General features: G+C 43.0%; 1 protein-coding gene across 2 annotated transcripts in view; it reads right to left on the bottom strand.

Annotated features, from left to right (window-relative positions):
- Nucleotides 1-23,868, bottom strand: part of LOC142895067 (Na(+)/H(+) exchange regulatory cofactor NHE-RF4-like) — a 26,798-nt gene extending 2,930 nt beyond the window's left edge. Inside the window, exons 1-8 of one of the 2 annotated variants that reach the window (XM_076035830.1) lie at nt 23,809-23,868; nt 22,657-22,684; nt 21,529-21,590; nt 21,221-21,432; nt 19,452-19,523; nt 18,594-18,717; nt 2,575-2,711; nt 740-947 (exon numbers count right to left, since the gene is read on the bottom strand). In XM_076035830.1, coding sequence (XP_075891945.1) covers nt 740-947; nt 2,575-2,711; nt 18,594-18,717; nt 19,452-19,523; nt 21,221-21,432; nt 21,529-21,590; nt 22,657-22,684; nt 23,809-23,824 — 859 coding nt within the window. In that variant the 5' untranslated portion in view covers nt 23,825-23,868. Of the gene's footprint in view, nt 1-739; nt 948-2,574; nt 2,712-18,593; nt 18,718-19,451; nt 19,524-21,220; nt 21,433-21,528; nt 21,591-22,656; nt 22,685-23,329; nt 23,465-23,808 lie in introns of those variants that run through there. The other variant, XM_076035831.1, reaches the window with a different exon arrangement.
- Nucleotides 23,869-24,771: the final 903 nt, after the last annotated feature.

Here is a 24,771-nt window from a genome sequence, read left to right as displayed (position 1 = left end):
TGTTAAGTCATTGTTGATCATTTTTGACAACTTATTAACGTGATTATTGCCTATTTATAGATAAGTTTTTATAAAGGTAGAATCTTAATATACCACCCATAAATACATGAATTAAAGTGTATAATTGCAGTCCAATAAAAGTAATTTGGTTTTCCTCCCCAAAAAACGGTTCTCTTACATAAAAATACACATAGATCAAGAGTCTTGCTCCCAGTTAGCTGCCATCTTGCACCACGATTTTTCTAAGAAGGCCTGGTGTGGACAGTCCAGATCGCCTAACAGCGTGTTTCAAATTTATGGTGACTGTTTGTGTCTTAAGACAAAAAGAAGAAGGTGGACGAGGTATCCAGATTTGGGTGCACAGGCCACCGTAGTCCACTGGCAAGCTTGGGAGAGGGAGGGCGAGTGAAAGACGCTGCAATCTGAAATGTAACCACTTGATAGGCGTTATTTCTTTTGACCATAACATCAGCAGATAAAACGCATCACACATACCATCGTGTGACACTTCTGAAGAAGGCGGAAGCTCTGCCGAACATGTCAAGATAAGACCATCTAGAAAAAGATCTTGTCTTGAAACAAGAAATGACGTCTATCAATAACGAAGACAGAATGAACCTCATCGTAACCACTTGATATCGCTGTTTGTTCTTCAGAAATCTCCAAATATTACACACTTAACCCTTAACACTACCCTAACTCAAGGTTTGTGAGTGTGTGCTTTGAGGTGGTTCCTCACACAAGCGTCGACTTGCCGCCAGCTTCTCGTGTCTCAGCAGGAAGCCGTATCCATCTTCTCCTTTTTCCAGATCCATGGTCTTGGCGATGTGTGGCAGGCCGTGACACTCGGCCACTGTGGGTAGGATGGGCATCTTCCTCCTGGTGTAGCAGGACTCGCTTTCTCTGTCAACGACGAGCACTGTCAGCGAGTCTCCGCTCTTCTTTATCTGACAGGTAGATACACTGCAGGTGTCACACACACGTTCAGTACGACTTTCATGCAAATAACCAGGGCCTGCGCTATGAAGCAAGTTGAACGTGTCAATTCACAGCTGTGCACAGCAATATTACTGATCCCTAATTCTACGTTTAAGTCTTAAGATATATATTTTTAACCAATAGAAACTAGTAGTAATTTCCACAGTGAAAATCTTAAAGGGATAGCTCACCAAAAATGTAAATGACAATTATTTTATTGCACATTAACGCATGTTGCTCATGTGCTGTAGGAGCCGTGAGTAGGGATGGGCGATATATCGGTGTTTGCGTTGTATCGTCATAAAATTCACAGCGGTAAGAATATGTCATCTCGCGGTAATAACGATAAACTCGTGTTGATGACGTAATTACGTGCGCAACGCACTTGCTGCTGGCAGCCGGCAGCTCATGTGTTGGACAATAACAAGCACGGGGCTGATTGCGTACTCACCGTGCTCGAGCATCGATTGTGGATTCTGTGCAAAATGAAAATAAACACCACGGAAACGATTTGCAAACATCCTGTTTTACTTTTCATTTATTTTCTTTTGGGTCGGCGGGCCGGGATGTTGAGGCAGGAAACGCAAAAATGTTTGCAAACTTTTACTGGCACAACTCCGCGTCAATTTTAACGAGGACCTTTTCAGGCTTTGTGTTCTAAAGTTACTCGAAGCAGACGTTGAACTCTGTCGTTTATCGACACCGTCTTTTCAAGAGCGATCTCTCTTTCTGTTCTCTGTGGCGCTTGTTTTCAGCGAGCTACTGCTTCTGTAATTACGGTGTACCTCAGGCGTTCTTCTTCCGCCTTCAGGGAATAAACTTGCAGCGCCACACCAGGCCAGGCATAGGTACTACATCGTTTCCAGACGCGTATCCGCGTAAACGGGATTTATTTTAATTTAATTTAATTTAATTTAATTTAATTTAATGTATTTATTTTAATACGGCTTCGTGTGAACGTGTTTTTTTTTCGAGTGCGGTTTCAAATATGTGCAGTCTAAAAAACAAAACAAAACAAAACATGGAGTTGAATTGTTTTATATTTTTTATCGTCACTTTTATCGTTATTGCGATAAATGCCAGAAATGATTGTGATAAAACTTTTAGTCCATATCGCCCATGCCTAGCTGTGAGTTTCTAATGTTTATATTTGTGAGTGCACTTCTTTAACACCTGGGTAGGGGGTGTGTCTGTCACTGGTGGGGTGTAGCCACAACGCTATTTAATGACATTCACCTGTGCGCCTCGGATGGCTTGGTGTGAGTGTCGGAGGTCATTGTGATAAAGAATAAAGTAAATAAAAAAGAACCTTGAAGCAAGACTGGATTTATTTTTGCATGCGCGTCAACAATTACTCCTTAGTTTAGCCCACCGCGGCTTATTTATTTATCGATCGCTAGTTAGCTGCAATACGTGCTTTTATTTTGTAAAAGTGTGTCGCTGGCTTCAAAAGTGCAACAAAATTCACTATGTTAAGAATATTTTCTCAGAATCAGTGCAGCTCTAATTCTTGCCATCTCTAGTTGAAGTTACTTATATTAACCACACATCTTGCTTCACAATACTGGCCTTTGACTGAGGAAGACGGACTCGTACAGTTCTGCTGAGCATGGATTGTGTTAGCGTTGACGTCATAACTCCGTTGATCCAGATCAGCCTGTCTCCGGTGCGGACACCGGCTTTCTCTGCTGTGCTGTCAGCCATTGTGCTCACGATATACTCGTTCTTCAAACCTGGAAGTCATATCAAGAAGAGCAGGGATCGTCATTTGAAGGTCTGGGAGGTGAAGTACAAAGCCTATTTGGCTAGATCCACAAAGCGATTGCCAAGTTTTTGTGCTAAAAATCCATGCAAAAAGCACCAAATACAGTGCGTCCTATCCTCAGACCGCATGTAAAGCTGAAAGCTCATAATTTCGACTTTTTATCTCATAATTTCGACTTTCTTATCTCATAATATTGACTTTTTATCTCATAATTATGACTTACCAAAGGGCTTTTTTTTTTTTTTTTTTACTGGCAGCAATGGGCTTCCATATTCATGGAACCACAAACTGAAATTAACTTTGAATCATAGTACTTAACACAATAAGTGTAAACTGAAACTATAAATTAGCTTCTTTGACTGGATAACTCAACATCACGTGTCACTTTTTTTAAACACATCATTGCGATTATTACTTTACTAACTTCTGGTAACCTCGCTGGGTGCAAAATTGTCAATTGAAACTAAGGGAATACAAAGAACATAGATTTTTGCAACAGTTCATCAATCACACTGAAAATATCAATCAAAATGGAAACAAATGGTCCAATCAGAGAACAGTGCATTTTTCACTTATTCTGAGACATATCAGGTCTCAAAATCACTCAGCCAAGCTAGCGGACAAATCTGCATGTGACACTGCTGGGACCTGGCAGGCAGTTCAGCAGGTGGAAGTACCTGAGGAGGCACATAACAGTCCTGTTCTCTGACACCATCACTGTGTGAGGGCACCACATGAAAAGGGTAATGAGCATGAGATAAGTGTATGGCATTCCATACTTTACCATCAGAGAGTTCGCAGGTCGCAGCAGCTCTCTCTGCAACCACCTGGAGGGGCCGCGTGTACTGCAAGTGTCCTTTCTTTTTGATTTCTGGCTTTTTTACCCTGACTTGAGTCATGGCAGTTGCTAGGAAGGCCTCAAACTTGGCAGACACAAATGAAGGGCAATTGTCAGTCACCAGTTGCATGGGGTTGCCTTTGTAGTGCCACATCTGGACCTAATGTTCTCGCCAACACGTTCTCACTCCCAATGTACCAACCGCCTGACGAACGGTCAGAGTCCCACATCGTCACCTTCCTGACGCCTTAGGTACCTGTTTTTCGTCATATTCCGACGAGTTGGGCAACCCCACAGACTTACGTAGGAATCTCACATCGTCCGGTAGAAACGCCACGGGAGGCATACGAGGCGTCAACTATCTCTACGTTGTCCTGGCAACGTGATCGCGGAACTCCGTTTACACTTACAGCACTTATGGCAAAAATACTTAAAAAAACAAAACAAACTTCACTTTATTGGAACTTGTACGAACATAAAGAGCAAGTGCTGACGTCATAAGCTGAAAGTTTCTGCTTCCCGAAATAGACAGTTAATGGCATATTTGCATTGTGTTTTTGATTATGTCAGAAAATAAGAGCAAACACAAGTTTATGATATTTATAGGTTTTGTTCAGCGAGGTAATTTCCAAATACCAACACATTTTTTGCTGTACAGGAATATGACAAGCTAAAGTTAGGCAATGTCAACTAGACTATTACTAGACACGGTGACATTACTTATGATGCCACCATCACAAAGCTTTCGAATGATTTCAGCCGCTTTATTTTAAAAACATTTTATAATGGAGAAATCGGACTGTTTACTTTGTTGAATACATATAAACAACATGAAATGACAACATAAGCACATTCTCGCCTATTTGGGGGGTGACGACGTAAAATCTACCCAACATAGTTTGTAGTCATATTCAACTTGTAGTCACACTCAGCTTTTTTACGGCGCGCATTTGTGTGTGTGTGTACACAATATTTATATATATATATATATACATATATATATATATATATATATGTATATATATATATATATATATATATATGTAGTCTACATAAGACGGTCTTTAAGGTGTTTTGCTGGTGTAGGTACCAAGTCTGTCCGGCCTAAGGAATCTGTCTGGGGTCCGCCATTTCCGGCGATTTCAGTAACAATTTCTGTCAATTTCAATGACATGGCAAACTGTCATTGGCTTAGTGGTGTCTGTAAGGCTACGAGATCTGTTCAGGGGTTCGGCGATTGTCGACGGCGTTGCATACAGCAACTCTATTAGGACAAATTACAAACAAACGAATGATAGATGGATACATAGATAGAAAATGTTATATCTATGTTATATTGATATATCTATCTATCTAAGCGCGATGTAGTTTGTCCTAATAGTGTTGCCACTAGACCCCGGACAGATTCCGTAGGCTGGACAGATTTTGTACCTAAACCAGAAGTGCTGTAAGCGTAAACGGAGTTCCGCGATCACGTTGCCATGACAACGTAGAGATTGTTGACGCCTCGTATGCCTCCCGTGGCATTTCTATCGGACGATGTGAGATTCCTATGTAAGTGTGTGGGGTTGCCCAACTCATCGGAAAACGACGAAAAACGGGTACCTAAGGCGTCGACTGTGACGATGTGGGACTCTGACCGTTCATCAGGCGGTTGACGCATTGGGAGGGAGAACTTGTTGTTCTCGCAGGACACTTGGAATTTATTGCAGCATGGCCCTTCGGTGAACCACACTGGGAGGGAACTAGAGGTGGTACCTGATTGGCTGTGATGCTCCTCTTTCGATGACAAGATCCCATTTGAGATCTTGAGACTATAAAACGCACACTCTAGGAAAACCCTTTCACCCACAAATCACAGTTGGGAGTCAACTTCGAAACATTCTCAGGTGACCTAGTACCACTTGCGGCCAGCGCCAGTTCTATGACCTTTATCTCTCAGCAGGACATTCCGAAGGACCTCCTCAACACAGATAGTACTGAACAACTCAATATAAGACAATGTTAAAAACTCTATTTTCCCTTCCACAGAGACATCTGGAGGTCACATATCCGTAACCACCATCGAAAATAAAGTATTAATGGACTTCGAATCAATCGTCTAACCTCAAAATTAACTCATTTAGGATTTCCTCCTAAAGGAAGCCTGGAGGCTTTCAAGCTGCTTCAGATGGAGCAAGAGTGTCCCCTAGGGGGTTACGAAAGTGATTCCTAAGTAATCAATCGAAAGTTGAATAAACTTTGCACATCGGCTTTCCTCATATCATTGTTACATGCTTTGCCATAATGCCTATCATTACCATTCCAGTTTTCCATGTTATGCTTAGACGACTGCTTCGTCAATCTATACATATATCCTTTATATATTGACAACCAGGGTTACATACATCTATTCATATTATATAAATATATTTGTATACGTGCCCATATAAGTGCCTGAATGTTTAATCTATTAAACCTTTTAATTATCTTTTAAATATAAATAAACATCCTCCTACTTTTGTCTGCATGCTTAGATAGGTTCATATATACTTGGAAAAAAATATATGTTGAAGGTTTAATGTGCTCTGAAACGTTGCATCTTCCCCAACTGTTCCCTACCTTTCGTAAGGTATCCACCATACGAAAGCTCACACGTTTTTTATTTCTCCATGTTGTTCTTTTATGTCGCTGTTGGTTGTTGCTTCATTTCTTTATCAGCAACAGACCCGACACCACATACATATTCATGTATATGCATATAGCGTAAGACGACCCATCGGTTTTAATGTTGGAACTGCCTTTTCATTGGTTCTTGGAGTTCAAAAGACCACCCTCCTCTCCAAGTTATACCAGTGAATTCAGTTCCTTTGTTTCGGTCTAGTTCCAATCTTGTTTTTAGGTTTAGTTTTTGTCTTGTGTGCAGTCTGGTTTTTGTCTCAGTCATTTTTCTTTATTCTATTTTTTGGCAACTTATTTTTTTTGAATTTCTGGCAAAAGGCCAATTTTAATCATATTAAAATAGTAGCAGAAACAACTCAGCCTCGTCCAGTGACCATTATTATTATTATTATTATTATTATTATTATTATTATTATTATTATTATTATTATTATTCTTACCCCATCTCAACTGGCTAATTCTCAGCCCTGAGATTGTGATTTTTACAATTTTTCTTTTTGGACCAGCCAAGCAGTTTTTCCTTCCAAGTTGTTTGATCACCAAAATCACAACCAGTTGCGAAGAAAGACTCTACTCGGATGCCAAAACGCCAGTGAAGCCACCTGCAGGACAGAGCAGAACGGGCAATTCAACCTCAATGGTGTGCTAATCCAAGCTTCCTGCGCGGTACCGGACCCGAACGGTACTGCACAGGACCAACTCACTCGCTGTCCCATGAGTTTGGCGTGCATCAGTTAAACCATTAACTTGGCCAAAATATATTACAAATATATTTAAATTTTTGCTAGACTTAGCCATAACAAGTCTAGTAGTCAAGCGGAAACCTTTTTATATTTCTTCTTTTTTTTTTTGTCACTTTTAGCTTAAAGTGACAAAGTAATTTTTGGGCTTTTGTATTTGATATCTGGCCCCTCCAGAGCAGCAACACATGATTTTCCGCGCTGAAAGCTTTTTAGATTTGCGTATCTCGTGGCTCGTTTCCTCGTCCCGCGAAAACGCTCTGTTTCACTTCACTCCACCCCAGCCTTGCCGGTGTACGCCCCCGCCCAGCCCACTCCGCTGTGATTGGTCACACCCTTCGGCTGCTGAGCCTCACTTCCTCAGTTTACTGGTGCGGAAGTGAAGAGTAAACGGCAAACGTTACGAAACCGGCACAATTTAAACACTTACCGTCGTGAAGGCTTCACCCTTTAGCAGCTGTTTACCGGCTAATCCAGCTTCGTAGGGACCCAGCGAGGGCTGAGTTACGGCCGCAAGGCGGACCGAAGGTCCCTGGACGTTTTTTGTGCCTTCTGTGTCCCCGGAAATATATTTTACTTTGTGTACTGACCGTGTTTTTGTTTTGTATTTTTGCGAGGCATTTTAATAGGGCTTAGAATGATTTCGTTTCATACTGTTGACTTGTATCAAAACACTGTCCTAGCAGAGAAAATATGTACGCTGAAACGATCACTTCAGTCATAGAGTCGTTTAATATTAGACAAGAATATCTGCACAACTTAAGTCCACACCAAGCACAAAGCAGGAAGAGCTCTATACAACCCATGTTAACATGCTGGCAGCGTGAACATCGCTATGAGGAGTGAAACTTGCGAGTCAAAATCGCTGCGTCTGCAGTTTCGCTGCCAGCGAACACAACACACATAACAAGCAGAGCACGGAGTTAGCGGTGGTGACTAACAGTTCATCAACACGATTCAGCGGTTGTACGTTGCAAGTAGTCTTAAAACTAATGTTGCTTGGGGTCACAATACACTCACAGTCCTCATACATGTTTTCAAATATTGCCGTGGCTGACTATTCTCTCATCGTCCACCGGCCGAGTCGAGCCCGTCTCACTCCCGTTGCCGACCGGACCGGTGTTCCATCGCATCCGCATTAGGCTGAACAAACCTCCAACATTTTCTCTGTTCGTTCCACTCCGACGGTTGTGGTCCTTGGTGCTTCAGTAGTCGCTCGGTATTTTTTATTTTATTTTTTTTAATTTCCCTGACACTGAAAAAACATTTTCTTGGAGCAGCGCATTACGACATCACTTCCGGGGCAGAGCGGGGGAGGGCGGAACCAGTCCGAGAGAGTGTCTGAGCTTGGCCATGAAAGGAGCTCCGGAACGCAATTACGTCGTTGCGTTCCCAGTGTTGAAAAAATCTCCGTGAACACAGCGTTTAGAACCATGCCCAACAATTTGCAGGGCTCACGTCCTCCAATTTTCGATCGTTTGACGATAGGGTTCAACATTGTAACAGTTTTTAAAGCTCAGAAAAGTGGAAAAGCATCACAGGTGCCCTTTAAGTTTAGGTTTTCTTTCCTTAGTCTTATTCACACACACACACACACACACACACACACACACACACACACACACACACACACACACACACACACAGTTCGTTGCTGATTGTATCTTCATGATCACATTCATGTCATACTGGTCTGTGTGAACCATCTATTGTTATAAATAAATGATTTATAAATAAATAAATGCACATTACGTCTGATGTCGTTGTTTGACTGACTTATTAAAGTGTCAAATCCCTGCGTATCGCCAAGAACTCCCCGCTAATTTGAAACGGTATTGAGACTGATTCTGGCGTTTCCTGCTGACGTCAACAACCAAAAAGCAGGTGGTGCCCTGATCAAATCATATTAAATTTTAAAATCATTCATTTCTTTACATGCCCTTCCTACCTACCACAGACTCCCTCTGGTGGACAGGGTAAGAACTGCATGCAAAACCCATTCACATCTATTTGATGTCCCGTTTTCATTCCTTTGTGAGTTTAATCTCTTCAATCTCCTCCTACTACACCTTCTCGGCTGAAAACAGTAGACAGTAATGTAATTACAGTGGCAGATAGAACATCGGACGTGAATGCAACCTCTGGCCATTTGCTGTAATAATCCACCAACGTGATAGCAAAACGGCAGTCTGGTGAAGCCGAATGGAATGGGCCCACTGACACTGTTTGACCCTGCTCTCCCCACTCTGGTGGGGAATGGGGAGAGCTGCAGGCTTTTCCTAATGGCAGCCTCAACATGACTATCTAAACCAGGCCACCAATAGAGCTCTCTCAGTCTTTGCTTAGTCCTGACTATACCTTAGTGCGTGGTTGCAAAGCCAAGGGGATCACCAGTCTGTGAGGACCTCTCAACAAAACCTCATCCAGCTCAGCCAGTATCCTGTCAAAGGGCTGCAGGGCAGGATCAAAGCCTTTGACTGCACGGGGCCAGCCATTTCTCAGATGTTTGAGCACTTGCTGCATCACTGGGAAGTTTGTAGGTGTTATGTAGCTGTTCAGTAGTAACAGCTGTCAGGTCCACAGTCACCTTTCGCAATTTTGTCCTCCTCCAGCTCCTGCGGCTCAGAAAACGGCAGGGGCAGACATGAGAAACAATCTGTTACAACATTTTCTCGACCATGCTTGTACTCCACAGTGTAGCTGAAGCAATTAGGCAGCTGACCACCTCGAAATTCTCATATCACCTCTTCCGAAGCCTGTTCGCAGGGTGAAATGCCGTCCCCAGAGATACGTGCGCCAACGTTCAGTCGACCACACACACGGCAGAGCCTCTTTTTCTATTATCTCACAATCTGTGAGGGATCTGGATGCGAATGCAACAGTCTTTTCAGAGTCACCATGCAGCTGAGTGAGCACTTCACCCGTTCCATAGTCACAGGCGTCAGTAGTGAGCAGAGTGGGGAGAGCAGGGTCAAACAGTGTCAGTGCTGGATACGAGAATAAACTACTTAGGCAGCATCAGTCCATGTAAATCCAGAATTCCCTCTAAGCAGAGCACGAAGGGGTTCCACGACAGAGGCATAGCCGGGGATGAACTTGGAATACCAAACGGTGAGGCCCAGGAAGGGTTGTAGCATCACATAGGGGTGGAGCCTCTGTAATGGCAGTGACATGGTCTGGGTTTGAACGGATGCCTGAAGCAGAAACAATGTGTCCCCAAAAAAAGTTCATTTTTTCTGAACAAGCACTTCTCTGCATTCAAATTCAGTCCACTGTCGTTCAGTCATTGCAGCAAGGCTGGGCACTTTGGATGATTTGCAAAATGTGATGACGAGCCACATCTGTAGCAAGTCTTACCAGCAACCTTTAGGCCAGTGGAGAGAACAGCAGCAGCCTGCGGTGGTATGGAATGAGAGCTGGAGTACTTTTGATGTCTTCTCCACAATCTGGTCACATGTCCTGCAGAGCCGCTACATACTGAGCCGTAGATCCGTCAGTTTGTGCCCAACAAGCTGCCGAAACTTGTTCCGCTCTGTGTTGGGCACGTTCAGCTTTGGCACAAAAAAGTGCTTTAAAGCCTTCAGTGCATCGTCGTAGGAATCACCAAACGCTGGCAGCGTGTAAAAAAAAATGTGCTGTACCTCCATGCCGTCCCTGTGAATGAGCAACGCACGTTTCCTCTTGTCCTCTACTATAGCCCCAATTCCACTGCCCAAAAAACGTGGGCTTTTTTTAGCAAATAATCGGCATTTGGTGGCGGTGGAATCTGCTCACCGAGCCAAGCGACCCGGGTCAAAATCGGCTCTGCACCAATCGGCTTGCGATGGAATCGAGAAACCCGGGACAACACCACCTTTTTTACCTGCCGCACGGGGTGACGTTGAGCGTAACGTGCGCTAAATCATAATATCGCGCCAGTCGCGGCGTATATCAAGTACTGATGCAAAGGTTTTCGATCACGTTCCAGCAGCGCTTGCTAATTGTTCATTGTCCTCTGGCTGTTTCGCCAGCTGCTCGGGCACAAAATGGACCAGACGCCGAAACAATCGCTGCACGGCGGGAAGCGGCCGCGGAGGTGCGCGCCGCTTCGAGTCTGGCGGCAACGACGTCATCGTTCCGCTACAGCCAAAAGTGACCAACAACTAAGATCACCGGCCGGGCTCTTGAATTCTGTAGCACTTCATTGCTAATTAAAATCAGCGACAGAGTCAGGTTTTTTGTTTATTTTTTATCATTCTCAAAAACAAACGTGGGTACTGTACCTGGTACTGCGCTGCAGGAGGGAGCTTAAACAATGTTCCAAGGATGACTGTGTTACGTGACATTTCTCATTAAATATGCTTCAAAGACAGGACAAGTGCATGTTGTACGCAACTTTGAAGAAATAACTTACTAACCGGCAGTGGCAAGGGAAACATGCAAAATCACTTCCTGGTTTTAACAAGGAACTGTTCCCCTTTGCTTGCTCCTCATGGCTCCTCTCCGTCACACAGTTTTCTTTTCAAATCTTTCAATGGTTCAGGCTCTTTTTGTTGTTAGTTGATTGTTGGCTACGGCTTGTGCGTTCACTTCCTTTACCAAAGTCAAGTTATGCAAGTCACACAGGCAGCTCGCATTGGGTAGAGGAAGGGAAATGGGAGGGCTAGGGTGATTGACAGCTGTGACCCCCAATCGCTGTGTCCTCTCGGGTACACTGTCAGAGCACCTCTGAATAACTAACATTCATTTTCCATACCCGCTTAGTCCTGAGCTCAGGGTCACGTGGAACAGAACCAATCAGCAACACTACTACATACCATAACACATTGATGTTCAGCCAAAAAAGTGGGTTTTTGGGTGTTGCTTTCCCAAATGGGGTTTTTTTTAATCATAACGCATTGGAGCATCTTTTCAGTTTTTAAACTGTAAAATAATTAATCATCATCGTCTTTACGCAACACCAAACACAAATAACAAATATAAACCAAACTGCAAGTCATTCTACATTCTGAACTTCTCCATTTACACATTCACACAATTAAATTACAAATAGAACAAGTTGAACATATTTGTGTGTTTTCAGAAAAAACTGTATTTGTGTAAACGGGGCCTAAATGGACTCACGGAACCAAGTCAGAGAATCGTTATTGGTAAGTGGAATGTCTGGACACAATTGCACTGTTTTATTTTCCCTTGTGAAATATTCAATCCCACAGGGTGTCTGTGAGTATTGGTTGAAGAGTTTCTGTAAATGAGTAGTCAACCCTCTCTGAAAGAAAAAGCTAAATGGGCAATAAAAATAAAGATAAAAATCCTTCAGAATAAACAGATCCTCAACCCAAATGAAGAGGATAACCCACTTAAATGACCCCTTACCCGTTTCCCTTAAATTTGGCACATGTAGGAAAAAGTTCTGGTTAGATTTGTAACCCAGACACAGTAATCCTAGATCTACGACAAGATGGAGACTCTGTCTTAGTGTAACTGACCATATCAGACTGACCCAAACTGCACTCGTAAAAGCTGTTCACTGCTTTTGTGTGATGTATTAAATGTATTTAAAAAAAGATAATTGTGTGGAGAGCAGGCCAAAAAAATTATTTCATGGGAACAAGAAATAAGGCTGTTGTGGTTTTTGTTCAGTGCAAGAAAATGTGTTTTTAAGGCTCTATATTGTGTGAAATTCACTTAGTCAATACTTTCTAAAAATGTGTTGCTTGGCTGTCAGAAATGAGAAAAGTCATTCTTTAAGTAACAACTCAGTGACATCTTTTCAAAATCCAGTACAACAGTCACCACTTTATTCTCAACATCAGGGAGACTATAATATTTACTTAAAGAGATGTGTGAGCCCATGACCTTGGCATCACTGGAAACAATGAAACTGAACAGGTGTGCTCTCTTACGAATGTCAAGGTGTACTTTCAAGCAATACCTTTCAAATGGAACAACCCTGCTACCTTAAGAACTCACTCTCTCATAGGACTCAAGTGATGAAGCCTGATCCAAATTGCAGTGAATATAAAAAAGATAAATTTCCATATCCTCTTGTCCTCCTTGAGTTCAGTTGTGGCCGCCCTTCAGAAGTGCCACCAGTCTTCAGCTCAGGTCACCATCAGCCTCCTGGGTGACGTTAGAGTCCGAGGAAAGCGAGCAGTTCGGATGCCTGGTGGGGTGACGAAGCTGGTTGCTGGTACCTGTTCTGGTTCAGTGGCTTGCCGTTATGTGTGGATTATTGGCTCCTTAATTGCAAGACCAGAAAGGATGCCTTTCCACTGCCTCGTATTGAGGAGACTTTCAGGGGCCCGCTGGTTTTCTACCCTTGACCTTGCCAGTGGGTATAATCAAGTGCCAATGGCTGAGCAGGACCGTCCCAAGACCGCCTTTTGCACCCCCTTTGGTCTTTTTGAATTTAACCGAATGACGTTTGGCCTCTGTAACGCTCCGAGCACCTTCCAGTGGCTGATGCAACATATGTTTGGTGATCAGCAGGATCAGTCTCTACTGCTTTACCTCAATGATATTATCATCTTCTCGTCTTCCGTTGAGCAACACCTGCAGCGGCTGGAAATGGTGCTGGGGCAGCTGCAGAGGGAGGGCCTTAAAGCCAAAGCAGAGAAATGTGCATTTTTCCAGCAGCATGTGTCGTACTTGGGACACGTCATCTCAAACCAGGGAGTCTCTACTGATCCCAAGAAAATCGAGGCTGTGGCTGGCTGGCAGCGTCCCCGTCACATCAGCGAGCTGCAATCCTTTTTAAGGTTTTGACAGCTACTATCGATGGTTCGTCAATGGCTTTTCCAAGCTAGCCAAGCCTCTGCACCAGTTGGTAGCCGATCTTGCAGGTACCAAGGCAAGAAGGGGATCAGGTCAGGAGCCGGGGGTCGCATGGACGCCTGAGTGTGAAGAGAGCTTCAGTGCTTTAAAATCGAGGTTGGTCTCCGCCCCAGTACTAGCTTATGTGGACTTTTCGCGTCCCTTTATTCTTGAAACTGACGCTAGCCATAGTGGGCTTGGCGCAGTGTTTTCCCAAGAGTCGGATTGTGGTGTGAGACCGGTGGCTTACGCTAGCAGGGGCCTCCGGCCCACTGAGCGTAACATGTCCAACTACAGCTCTATGAAGCTAGAATTTCTTGCGTTCAAGTGGGCCATGATGGAGAAATTTCGGGAGTATCCATTGGGGCACAAATGCATTGTGTACACTGATAATAACCCGTTGAGCCACCTTCGATCTGCTGAACTCTGAGCTGCAGAGCATAGGTGGGCCGCTGAGCTTGCTGCCTTTGATCTGGAAATTAAGTACTGGTCTGGGTGCAGCAACCGGAATGCCGGCTCACTGTCACGGCAGTATTTACCTGCACCCCATCATGCCACTCCAGCTTTGCCTGGCACCTTGGTCCCCGATAGTATTCAGCAAAACATCCAGCCAGGTCAGGTCGTCTCCGCCTTCCAGTCTTTGGTCTCCATGTAACAGGATCATTTATGTATTAATAATATTTGTGGAAGAAGTCGGATATTAATTTGTATAATTCCACAAAATGTATTTATTAGTGTTAACACCTGACAATTAAGCCTCCTTCGTTTAACGTGGAACGTTTGTCTCCAAGCTTCAGTCCCTTATGGACACCTGTTGGGGGCACACCCCCCCTACAAAAGAGTTTTTCCCGCCTCACCTCTTCCCTTTTGTTCCTGTACTCCGTGGGAGAGGTGGGCCTCAATGAAGTCTACTTTCATTTCAAAATTTGGTTGTATACCTTAATGTCAATTCATTTGTGTAGGGGGCTCCAGATATAGATGTGCAGTTGACGGAGGATTTTGTGTTCCACTTTCTGTTGTCAGAATAAACGGAGACACCCTTCAGAGTTGAACACGGCGTGGGCCACTCAAAATCAACACAACGCAAACAACACTATTCAACCGGTTACATCCATTCTTCCATCCCACTCTGCATCCGATCTCCGCTTGATGCAGGAGGAGGACCCTCTTTTGAAGGAGGTATTTTGGCATCAGGAGTCTCTTCCCACCTCTGCCGAGAGGAGACGGCTTTCTCAGCCGGCAATTGTGTTTGTGCGGCAATGGGAAGGCAAATGGTGTGCCCTTCTGCCGGGTCTTCCATCCCGACGGTGGGGGAAGAGTATCTTCAACTTACAGGGCTCAAGGGTGCGACCAAAATGGTCGCAAATGCGACCTAATTTCTCCATAGTGCAACTGAGAAAAATCTCAGGTCGCACCGGTGCGACCAGCCACTTGATATACGGCGAGACATTATGACTTAGCGCACGTAACGCTCAACATCATCCAGGTAAAAAAGGTGGTGATATCGCGGGTGTCCCAATTCCATTGCAAGCTGATCGGTCCGGTGCCGACCGCAGCCGATTATTACCCGGGTCGCTTGCCGGGTTGTTTGACCCGTTATGTTGCGCTATAGCGCGGCTCGGTGAGCCTGCTCCACTGCCACCAAATGCCGATTAGTAGCAGGACTTCACAACGTTTTTTGGCCATTGGAGCAGGGGCTTAAGATGCACTGCATTTACTGTAATGAATGCGGAAAGACCATGGCCGGCAACAGCGCATTTGCGACTGGTTCTGATACATTTCGGATTGAAACGCTGAAAACTACAAGAAGTGGCCAGAGGAGCAAGTGACTGCAGTGCAGGATGCGCCATGAGATTATCAGGATTTTCAGTTGAAACACTTGCACTTTTATTTTAGTTCTTTTAATTTATTTTATTATATCTCGATATGTTTGAGGTTTAAATTTCAGCTCAGTGAAGCACTATAGGCACCTTTTGTTCAGTCACATTTCTTGAGCAGATGTGTGCTATGTGGACCAGATTGCGAGTTCATCATTTACAAGTCAGTATTGGACAGGTTTTGTTTTTTTTAATTAAGTGAACCGAAAAATCAGTGTTGAATGCGATCAAACATTTGGGTGCACCCAACTTTTGTGCCGGTGCACCTAAGAAATAAAGTTAGGCGCACTGGTGCAACCAGTGTAAAAAGTTAGTCTAGAGCCCTGAATTATCTTGCCTGCTGTGCTCAAGCAGGAAACATTACATCTGCTCCATCAGGAGCACGGTCACCAAGGCACAGAGAGGACCACGGAGCTGGTCCGGCAGCGATGCTACTGGCCGGGAATGTCTTCAGATATTAAGAAATGGGTCCAGCAATGCGAGCGCTGTCAAGTTGCCAAGGACACAGGGCAGGTGCCTCAAAGTTACATGGGTCACCTACTTGCATCCCGGCCAAACAAGATTTTGGCCCTGCCCGAACATTTTACATTGCTCGAACCTTCTCGGAACGGGTTTGATAATGTTTTAGCTTTGACTGACGTGTTCAGCAAATTCATAGTGGCTGTCCCCATCCGGGACCAACGGGCCTCAACAGTGGTACAGGTTTTGGTCTCAGAATGGTTTTATAAGTATGGTGTTCCAAGTCGTCTGCACTCAGACCAAAGCAGAAGTTTTGAGAGCACCTTAATCCACCAGCTCTGTGCTTTGTATGGTGTTTCCAAGTCCTGCACTACCCCCTACCATCCGGCTGGTAATGCTCATCCGAGAGGTTCAATCGAACGTTTCACACGTTTCCTCCTGCGTACATTGCCACCCTCTCGGAAGCGGGACTGGGCTTCTGTTCTGCCACAAGTGCTCTTTTGCTACAATGCCACGCCACATCAGAACACTGGTGAGTCACCGTTTTATTTAATATTTGGTCAAGAGCCTCTTCTCCCTGTTGACTTCCTTCTAGGTCGTGCTCGTGAGCGACTGTTAGCTGACAAACGCAAGAGAGACATGATCAGCATGTCCGGGATGCACCTCTGCCGGTTGGGCAGTTGGTGTACTTGAGGAACCATGGTGTCAGAGGCCGACACAAGATCCAAGATCTCTGGAGTTCGGTGGTCCACCAAGTTGTGAGAGCCCCTACTGGTGAAGGTGTGGTCTATACAGTTGCTCCTGTTGATGACCCGGACAGGACTCGGAATGTCCACAGAGACATGCTGAAGGCTGTGGTTCAGCCTGAGGCTGTGGCTGCTCCTCCCCCACCTTCTCCATCCTTGCCTCCGCTGACACTTATGATGTCCGAGACTCCGGCGTAGGGCTGGACGATAATTCGATAACAATATATATCGATCGATAGACGTGTGCTGCGATAGGAAAAAAAGGGGTCGATAAAAAGTTTGATGGAAAAAGTTTCACTTCCTTTTTCATCATAGCCAATCATGTAGCTTAATATTACGGTCATTTCTTCCTCCAACCAATCGCAAACACAGATCCAGGTACGCTCCGTCACCAAGCCCCGCCCCTCCCAAACCACAACAGAGAGCACCTGTAGAAAGATGCCGCAGCAAGGAGAGGCGGAGGAAATAGTCCCGCAAAAAGTTTTCAGTAGCTCACTAGCATGGCAATATTTTGGCTTTTTCAAGTCCGTCAAAAAGCAAACTGCAGTCGTTGTTTTACCACCTCAACCAGTCGCATCCGCAGGCTCCACGTCGTCGGAGGAATCCGCTGCCAGCGCCAGCACCAAGCAAGTAAAGCGGACCAAACTAGACTTCTTGCAGTAAATACAACAAAGCGTCCAAGCGGCATAAGGACATCACCCATGTAGTAACATGCTGCATAGCGAGGGATATGCTGCCAATAACGACCGTTGAAAAGCTTGGCTTCAAACAGCTTCTCGCCACTCTTGACCCGCGATATGAAGTTCCCGACCTTAAGTATTTTTCAAACACAGCTCTTCCTCATCTGTACAACGAGTGCAGGGAATCAGTGCAAAACAAGCTGTTATCCGTTTCTTTCTACGCCACAACGTCGGACCTCTGGACATATGTATATATATATATATATATATATGTATATATATATGTATATATATATATATATATATATATATATATATATATATATATATATACATATATATATATATATATATATATACATATATATATATATATATATGTATATATATATATATATATATATATATATATATATATATATACTTTTATATACAGTACTTAGTATAGTAAGCTGATCTTTTTTGTATTGCTGAGGTTTTACAAGTGCCAACTACACCAAAACAAATTCCTTGTAAGTGTTAAACCTTCTTTGCAATAAACGTTTCTCATTCTGATTCATAGCCTGACAAACTCAGCCATACCATTCCACTTCCAAAATGTGCACATTCACAAATATGTCACCAGTGTTCACACACTGTAATAGGGTCTACTCCACTAAGAACAGAATATAGTTGACCCTTCTTTACTGCAGTGCCTTGAGCAGAAATTATTCATCAAATGCATTCATCTGTACATCCAATTCCTGACACAGCTAATTCTGCACATAGGGTGATTGGGCAGCAGGAGCTTATTGCAGCTGTCTCAGGTTAGAGGCAGGCTTATAGCCTAGACAAGTTGCCAGATCAGTGAGGGCCAACACAGTGAGAAAGCCCACCATTGTCACCTTTGGACGTGTTAGAAATTATCTGTTTCCACACAGTTACATGGAGACAGAGTTGGTGTTGCAGAATTCTCTAAATCATCAACTTGAATTGTTGACAGCGCTTTTCAGTTTTATTAAATCTATTAAGGTTTATGTTATTGTATCTTCACAAAAGTGGTGTAGTGATGAACCTGAGATGGTCATTCCGAGGCTTTGCTTGGGATCTCTTCGGATGTGGCACAGCCTCGGTCTGGAATAGGTGTCACCTTTCGAGGCTTCAGCCTGCCACCGCATGTTCACTTCACTGGTCATGGCCTGCAGACAACAGACACCAGCATCCATTTGTCACTATTCCATTTGGGTCTGAACAAACAAACAAACAAACAAACAATGCCGACACGCTCTGAACAGGGCAACACCAGCTAACAGCGCCAACAATTATTTTTGATGCTATTCTCCATCACATTTAAGTTTGTACTTGTAAAGGGTACAAAAGTTTTTCAGTGGGGAATGTACATAAATAGTTGAAGTTCAAATATATTGTCACAATGGGGAAGAGATTTAGTTTACAAAAAAGGGGGAATTTCAGAAATTGCTAATCTACTGAGATTTACACACAAAAACATATTTAGGGTTTACAAAGAATTATCCCCAAAAGAGAGAGACATATCTAGTGAGCAACATGTGCCCTGTTGATCTCAGAGGTTGGAGAAAAATGCATTCTAAAGGTGTTCTACCTCAGAAAGTCAGTGTAAAAATACTTCTTCTAAATAAAAATGATTTCTACTATTACTGCTACTACTGAGCCATCACCACAGTGGTTTCACCTATGGCTTGCCAGTGTTTTCTACCAACAATCTTTGTATTTAGCTTCTTAGTCTATTACTCAGAGTATTTATGCCAAGGGCTGTAAATGGAGGAATAAATATGCCCTTAAGAGAAGATTTACAGTTTCCTTGTGAGGCGTTCACTTTAAACCAAGATGAAAAGTGAGGATTTGGAAAATACGATTATTTTACAAACTGATAATTAAAAAGTGCTGAATGGACCTCTTCATACTCCTCTGCGCTTAACACCAGCAGGAACAGATGTAGCCCGCAGGACTGGATCTTTCTCACCACCTGTCACACAAGTCATGAGACACAGAAGATTCAGTTAATGAAACCATTGATATTTTCAACTTTGGTGCCCCAGTGATCTATTTCTTTAATTGCTAAGTTTTTTTTCAAAATGGGAGCAACTTTAATTAATCAGTCATATCCTTAAAATTATCAAAAATACCGTGCTAGCTCATTCTAAACATAAAAAGTTGTTGTTTTTCAGGGACAATTGTTAGCTCAGGAGGCATAGCTGGTTGTCCAATGACCGAAAGGTTTGTGGTTCAAATCCCGCTCCATCCCAGTCTGTCGTATCCTTTCTGTCGTACATGCCTTTCTTTACAATTCCCTGAAAGTTTGGGCTGCATTTAGGTAAATATATTGTGTGTAGCAACTGCATGACAGCTATCACTGCCTCTCAGAGGACTTACACCAGTGGTGTCAAACATATGGCCCGTGGGCCAGATCAGGCCCGCAAATTGTTTTTTTTCCGGCCCACGAGATGATTTTGCAAAATATAAAAACTGCAATTTTTTTAATGAAAGAAAGTGCCGTTCTAAATGTGTCCAATTGGTGTCGCAATATCGTTTCTGCTGTGTAAACAAACTCAATACTGGGGCTGAGCAAATTGGCACACTACAGCCACTCACGTCTCCTATTGGCTGCCCTCATTGCCCCAAAATGTCTCTGTCGAAACATAAAAAGCTGATGCAGAGCAGTGTTCCCAACTTGGCGACTTTCTCCCCCCCAAAAGTCGCTATTCTCCCCATAGCAATTTTTTTTTTTGTCAAAAGCGGCTAACGACAAATCTAGTGACTTTTCCTGGTGTTAATACGTTGCGATCAAGTACAAATAGTCAATTATGCAAATTAGACAATGACGTCATTTGGCGACTTTTAGCAACTGTAAAGTGCTCAAAGAACACAAACAAAGTAAAACAAAGAAAACAACTGGAAGTTGTTGTTATTTTTACGTTATTGTTATCATACCATGATTTCACTGGTCCGGCCCCCTTGGGAATAAATGAATTTGACACCCCTGACTTACACCTTATTTTATAGCAATTGTATGTCTTTAAGATAGAAGCATCTCACGAGTTGTGTTTGAAGAAAGGTGTGCAATAATGATGGCATTGACATTGACAGTCATGACCAGCCTGCCTGTTTTTGAAATTCCCTCAAAACTGCAATGTCCAAGACCAAGACAAGGCCAAACCAAAGAGTGTTAGTTCGAGAAGTGATCTTGACACTTAACCCTAAATTGCTCCCGATGGGCAGCCACCCATTGGTGTGTGAGTGAATGAGTGAATGAGGGGCCATTGTAAAGTGCTTTGGGGTACCGTGAAGGTGCTGGAAAGCGCTATGTAAGTGCACTCCATTTACCATTTGTTGATGCTGTTATTATTGTACCATAATTAGTTCATACAATCAACACACAATGACAATGTTAACAGTCCTGTATGGTAAAATGGTACATGGACTGTAAAATTCCAATAATTAGTTGACCAGTTGATCAATCAATCAATAAAACATACTAAACATGTAGTCTGTATAAAAAGGATGATGTGGCGATAATAATGAAGGACTTTTATTTCCCTTCCTTTCACTGTGATCATTGGTTGCAAGTTACATGACCGTGTCCATTGTCCATTGCAAAAAAAGAGAGAAAATAAACTGTCTACTTTCTACAATGGAATAGCTGACTGAATTCCGGACACTAACTGTGTGAAAGTCCATGTCGATTGCATAGTCCTCATTGACTTCAAGCACTCGGTCTCCATCTCTGAGGCCGCTGTGTTCTGCAGGACTCCACGGCTCCACAGCTCTGATCTCAAAAGCCTGGCCACTCTGGTGAGTTCGCAGGTGGAAGCCAAAGCTTTGTCCCTCCAAACGCTTCAGTTGACAGAGTCTGGGCACCAGACTCTGATCTGTCTCTGCACAGACATGTTATGGGAATCATTTACCACAGTAAGGACACTACAAAAGGGGTGCAGAAAGCTTGCATAAAATTTGTTAGAGTAAAATCTTACCGGGGTCGTCAGCAATGACCAGAGCTGGATTATCAATCCCTTCCTTTGGATTGAAGGTAAAACTGATGGCAAGCAAAGGAAAATTTGAAAGAGCTACTGGACAGCAGGTTACAATTGTTAAGGACCTACTGAAGAACTCTAGGGATTTTAGGGGGTTTTATTTTGTTTTTATTTTCTATGTTACGCTAGAGATAATCAATATCTATATGTTATGCTACTGTTAATGTACCTGGATGGAAGTCAAGCACTGGCACTGTGTTCAAAATCCTTCTGGCATTGACTACTCTCTTCTCAATGCATAGTGATTTAAGGGACTCACACACTTTGACTTTTCCAAGAGTAAAATTTGCAAAGGTATTTTGGGGGCTGCTCAGTAAAAGGAGAAGCTCCATGCAAAATGAAAGTATCACAAACTGAAAACACGACCGATAGCAAAAGCAAGATATGTTTTAAAAGCATTTGCACTCACAGTCACACCAGTAGCAGTTAAGGCAGTTTTAATTCCTGAGGTGATAAAGTCTTTTCAAAGGGAGTGAAAACGTTTATAACCTTATAAAAAAATCTCTGTTTCTAGTTGTTTGTTTTTTCATCACATATCTCATGTGCAATGCTAATATTGTGTTTGATCCTTTTAATTACTTGATTTCTTTTTTTTCACATGTACACACTATAACACACCATTGGCTCATTTTTGCAAAGCTGTCAACACTGTCATGCAAAGAAAATGTGTTTGTTTGTTTTTGATACACGCATTAAACAGCAGACGTTTTCCCCAAAATGCTTTGTTGTCATATCTGCAAATTCCGGTCAGTCAGGGTTTGACTTTCCTTATTGTTGTCTTCCCTCCCTTTATATTGTCTCTTTATATTGTCTCTACTCACATGTTTCATTGTCTTTCCCTCCTCATGTATTTAAAATAATCACATCTGATTCCAGTGAGTCGTCCCCTGTATCTTCCCATATTTTCCTATAGCTGTCAGAATCTAAAAGGTTTTTCCTAGTCCACGTCAAAGCACATGTTACAGGTGTTGAAACTTACTCAACACATTTTCATGTGTCTTACAGTTTCATTGATTGTATAGATTGAGCAGTATCTCAACATAATGAATTGTTAATATTATTCCTTACCGTGGAAATTCCATTGCATTGTTGCCACCTGTAGAAAATACACACACAAAGTAACACACTTGTACAACTGCAGCGACACACGGCTGAGGAAATCAACACAAGAATTCTTTAACCCCGAAACACAAAGCAAAGCAGAATTTCTTTGAAGCAACAGGTTTGATTAACTATAGTAATAATAATAATAAAAAAAAACAATAACAATGCTGCAAGCTGGCAAACAAATAACCAGCAGTACTGCCTATTGTAGGCAGACTGTGCAATAGAAATTTACACAACGGACAATTTAGACCAAAATATTTTGAGTAACAACCCTCAATCCTCACCCTTTCTTAAGTGATGTGAAGGTTAACGAAACAGTCATCATTCTGTGACTGACCAATGTTTAATAAACGGATGCTATAGGGAGTGCTATGCAGTTTAATCAATATAAATATTGTATAAAACCTTCCATGCACTGTGCTTTTTAATTGTTTAGATTGGGGCTTAGCAACAGGTTATTGTTCGTCTCTCAGTAATTTATTTATTTAGACCTGCTCTGGAACATTGCAGTTATTTATCTATTAACCTTTGTCACTGTGTTATATAAAAACAAGAAGATAATCATCGCAGTTCACAATTCCACACAGTCAAAGAATAATAGCAAAAAAATATTGAACATTTTGGATCCATCCACCTTCGCTTTTTACTTTTCTAACTGCAAAATGAAAAACTCAATTGAAAAGGATGGTTGTTGGACTGTCATCTTTTCCCTTTTGGGGCAATAGAGCAAAGTTTTAACTCTGCTTTGGCTCAGGCTGTCTCTTTGTATATTACCTTAAAAGTCTCTCTGCAACAAAATAAACACATATCTGCTGACATGCTTTTTTTTATTTCATTACCTTATTTTATTATTTATGTTTTTGACATTTGTCTCATATAAAAATTCAGTTTGAAAACCTAACAAATGAGTTCACAGCACTGATGCGAAACAACAGCTTCTCAAGACCAATTCGAGGAAACAGCCAATAATAATAATAAGGACTTTAATACATATACACAATAACAGACGCAGGTGGCGTTGACTTATCAGACAAAAATCTAAGGACCTTGTCAAGAAAAGCTGCGTTAACAACTAAAACAGCACAGGGGTTGGCACTGCGGATGACTACCTACCTGTCGAAGACTTCATGGAGTCCTGTGTTTGTGTGACTGTATGTGCTCAGACTGAAGAGGGCCAAGGTACAAAGACAATAAAAGACTCCCTCAGCTGATGACACAGGGACTCTGCTCTCTGCACCAAGGTAGGATTAAACATTTACCAGCTGGAGGAACGCTGCAATGAATGGCGATCCAAACCATCCAGTGTCGTGACACTGACACTTAATAATAGCTTCTGATGTTTGATGATATGCTGCCTGTTTGAACGATTCACTAGCAGGGCTTTTCCCACACAGCAGGGTTTTCACTGCAGCCTCTTTCATCTCTAGTCTGCCTCTTGGGCCCTGTTTGCATTTGGTCATTTCAAGCGTTTTTCGTATTCCGATCGGCAAAAATCACACGAAGTAACCAAGTGGAAACAGTCCAAATCCGTATTGTCATCCGATTACTCGAACCACCTCAGGGAGGTGGTTTTGACGCTTCGCATTGCATTCCTCACGGACGTGTGAACAGAATGCGAGCTCAATCCACATTAACGACCGCCTACTCCACTCACCTCTCCCGTGTACGTACTTGGTCGGCGCCCCACCTCCCGGCGTCGTCATTATAAAGTTACAAACAAGCAAAAAAAATCATTTTTGTTGGACTCTTTTATGAGGATGCTAATAAATTTCATTCCGCATGAGCGTATTTTGTCAGTGGAGCAGCGGTCGCAGTTTCCCACATATGAGATTAAATGTGCATCCGTTGCATCCGAAAATTTGCCAGCCACTGTTGATGCGAAAATGAAGTCATCGCCACTCTGTCCCACCAGTCATTACTCCTCGTTTGGATCCATACGCATTTCTGGTTCCGCGGCTATCAGAGCAGAGACAAATGCTGCAGCCCTCTTTCTTCTCCATGCTGCTCTCCTCTTTAGTCGGCGCCCTAAGACCATTTAACCGGCTTTGTCCACGACTTCCGATAATGCGGACGAGC

Source organism: Nelusetta ayraudi, unplaced genomic scaffold, assembly GCF_046127955.1.
Source record: "Nelusetta ayraudi isolate G7.1 ecotype Tasmania unplaced genomic scaffold, CSIRO-AGI_Nayr_v1 ptg000048l, whole genome shotgun sequence".
In the NCBI taxonomy this organism is placed as follows: Eukaryota; Metazoa; Chordata; class Actinopteri; order Tetraodontiformes; family Monacanthidae; genus Nelusetta; species Nelusetta ayraudi.
Note: the sequence above shows the minus strand (reverse complement) of the source record. Positions and strands in the feature narration are given on the sequence as shown.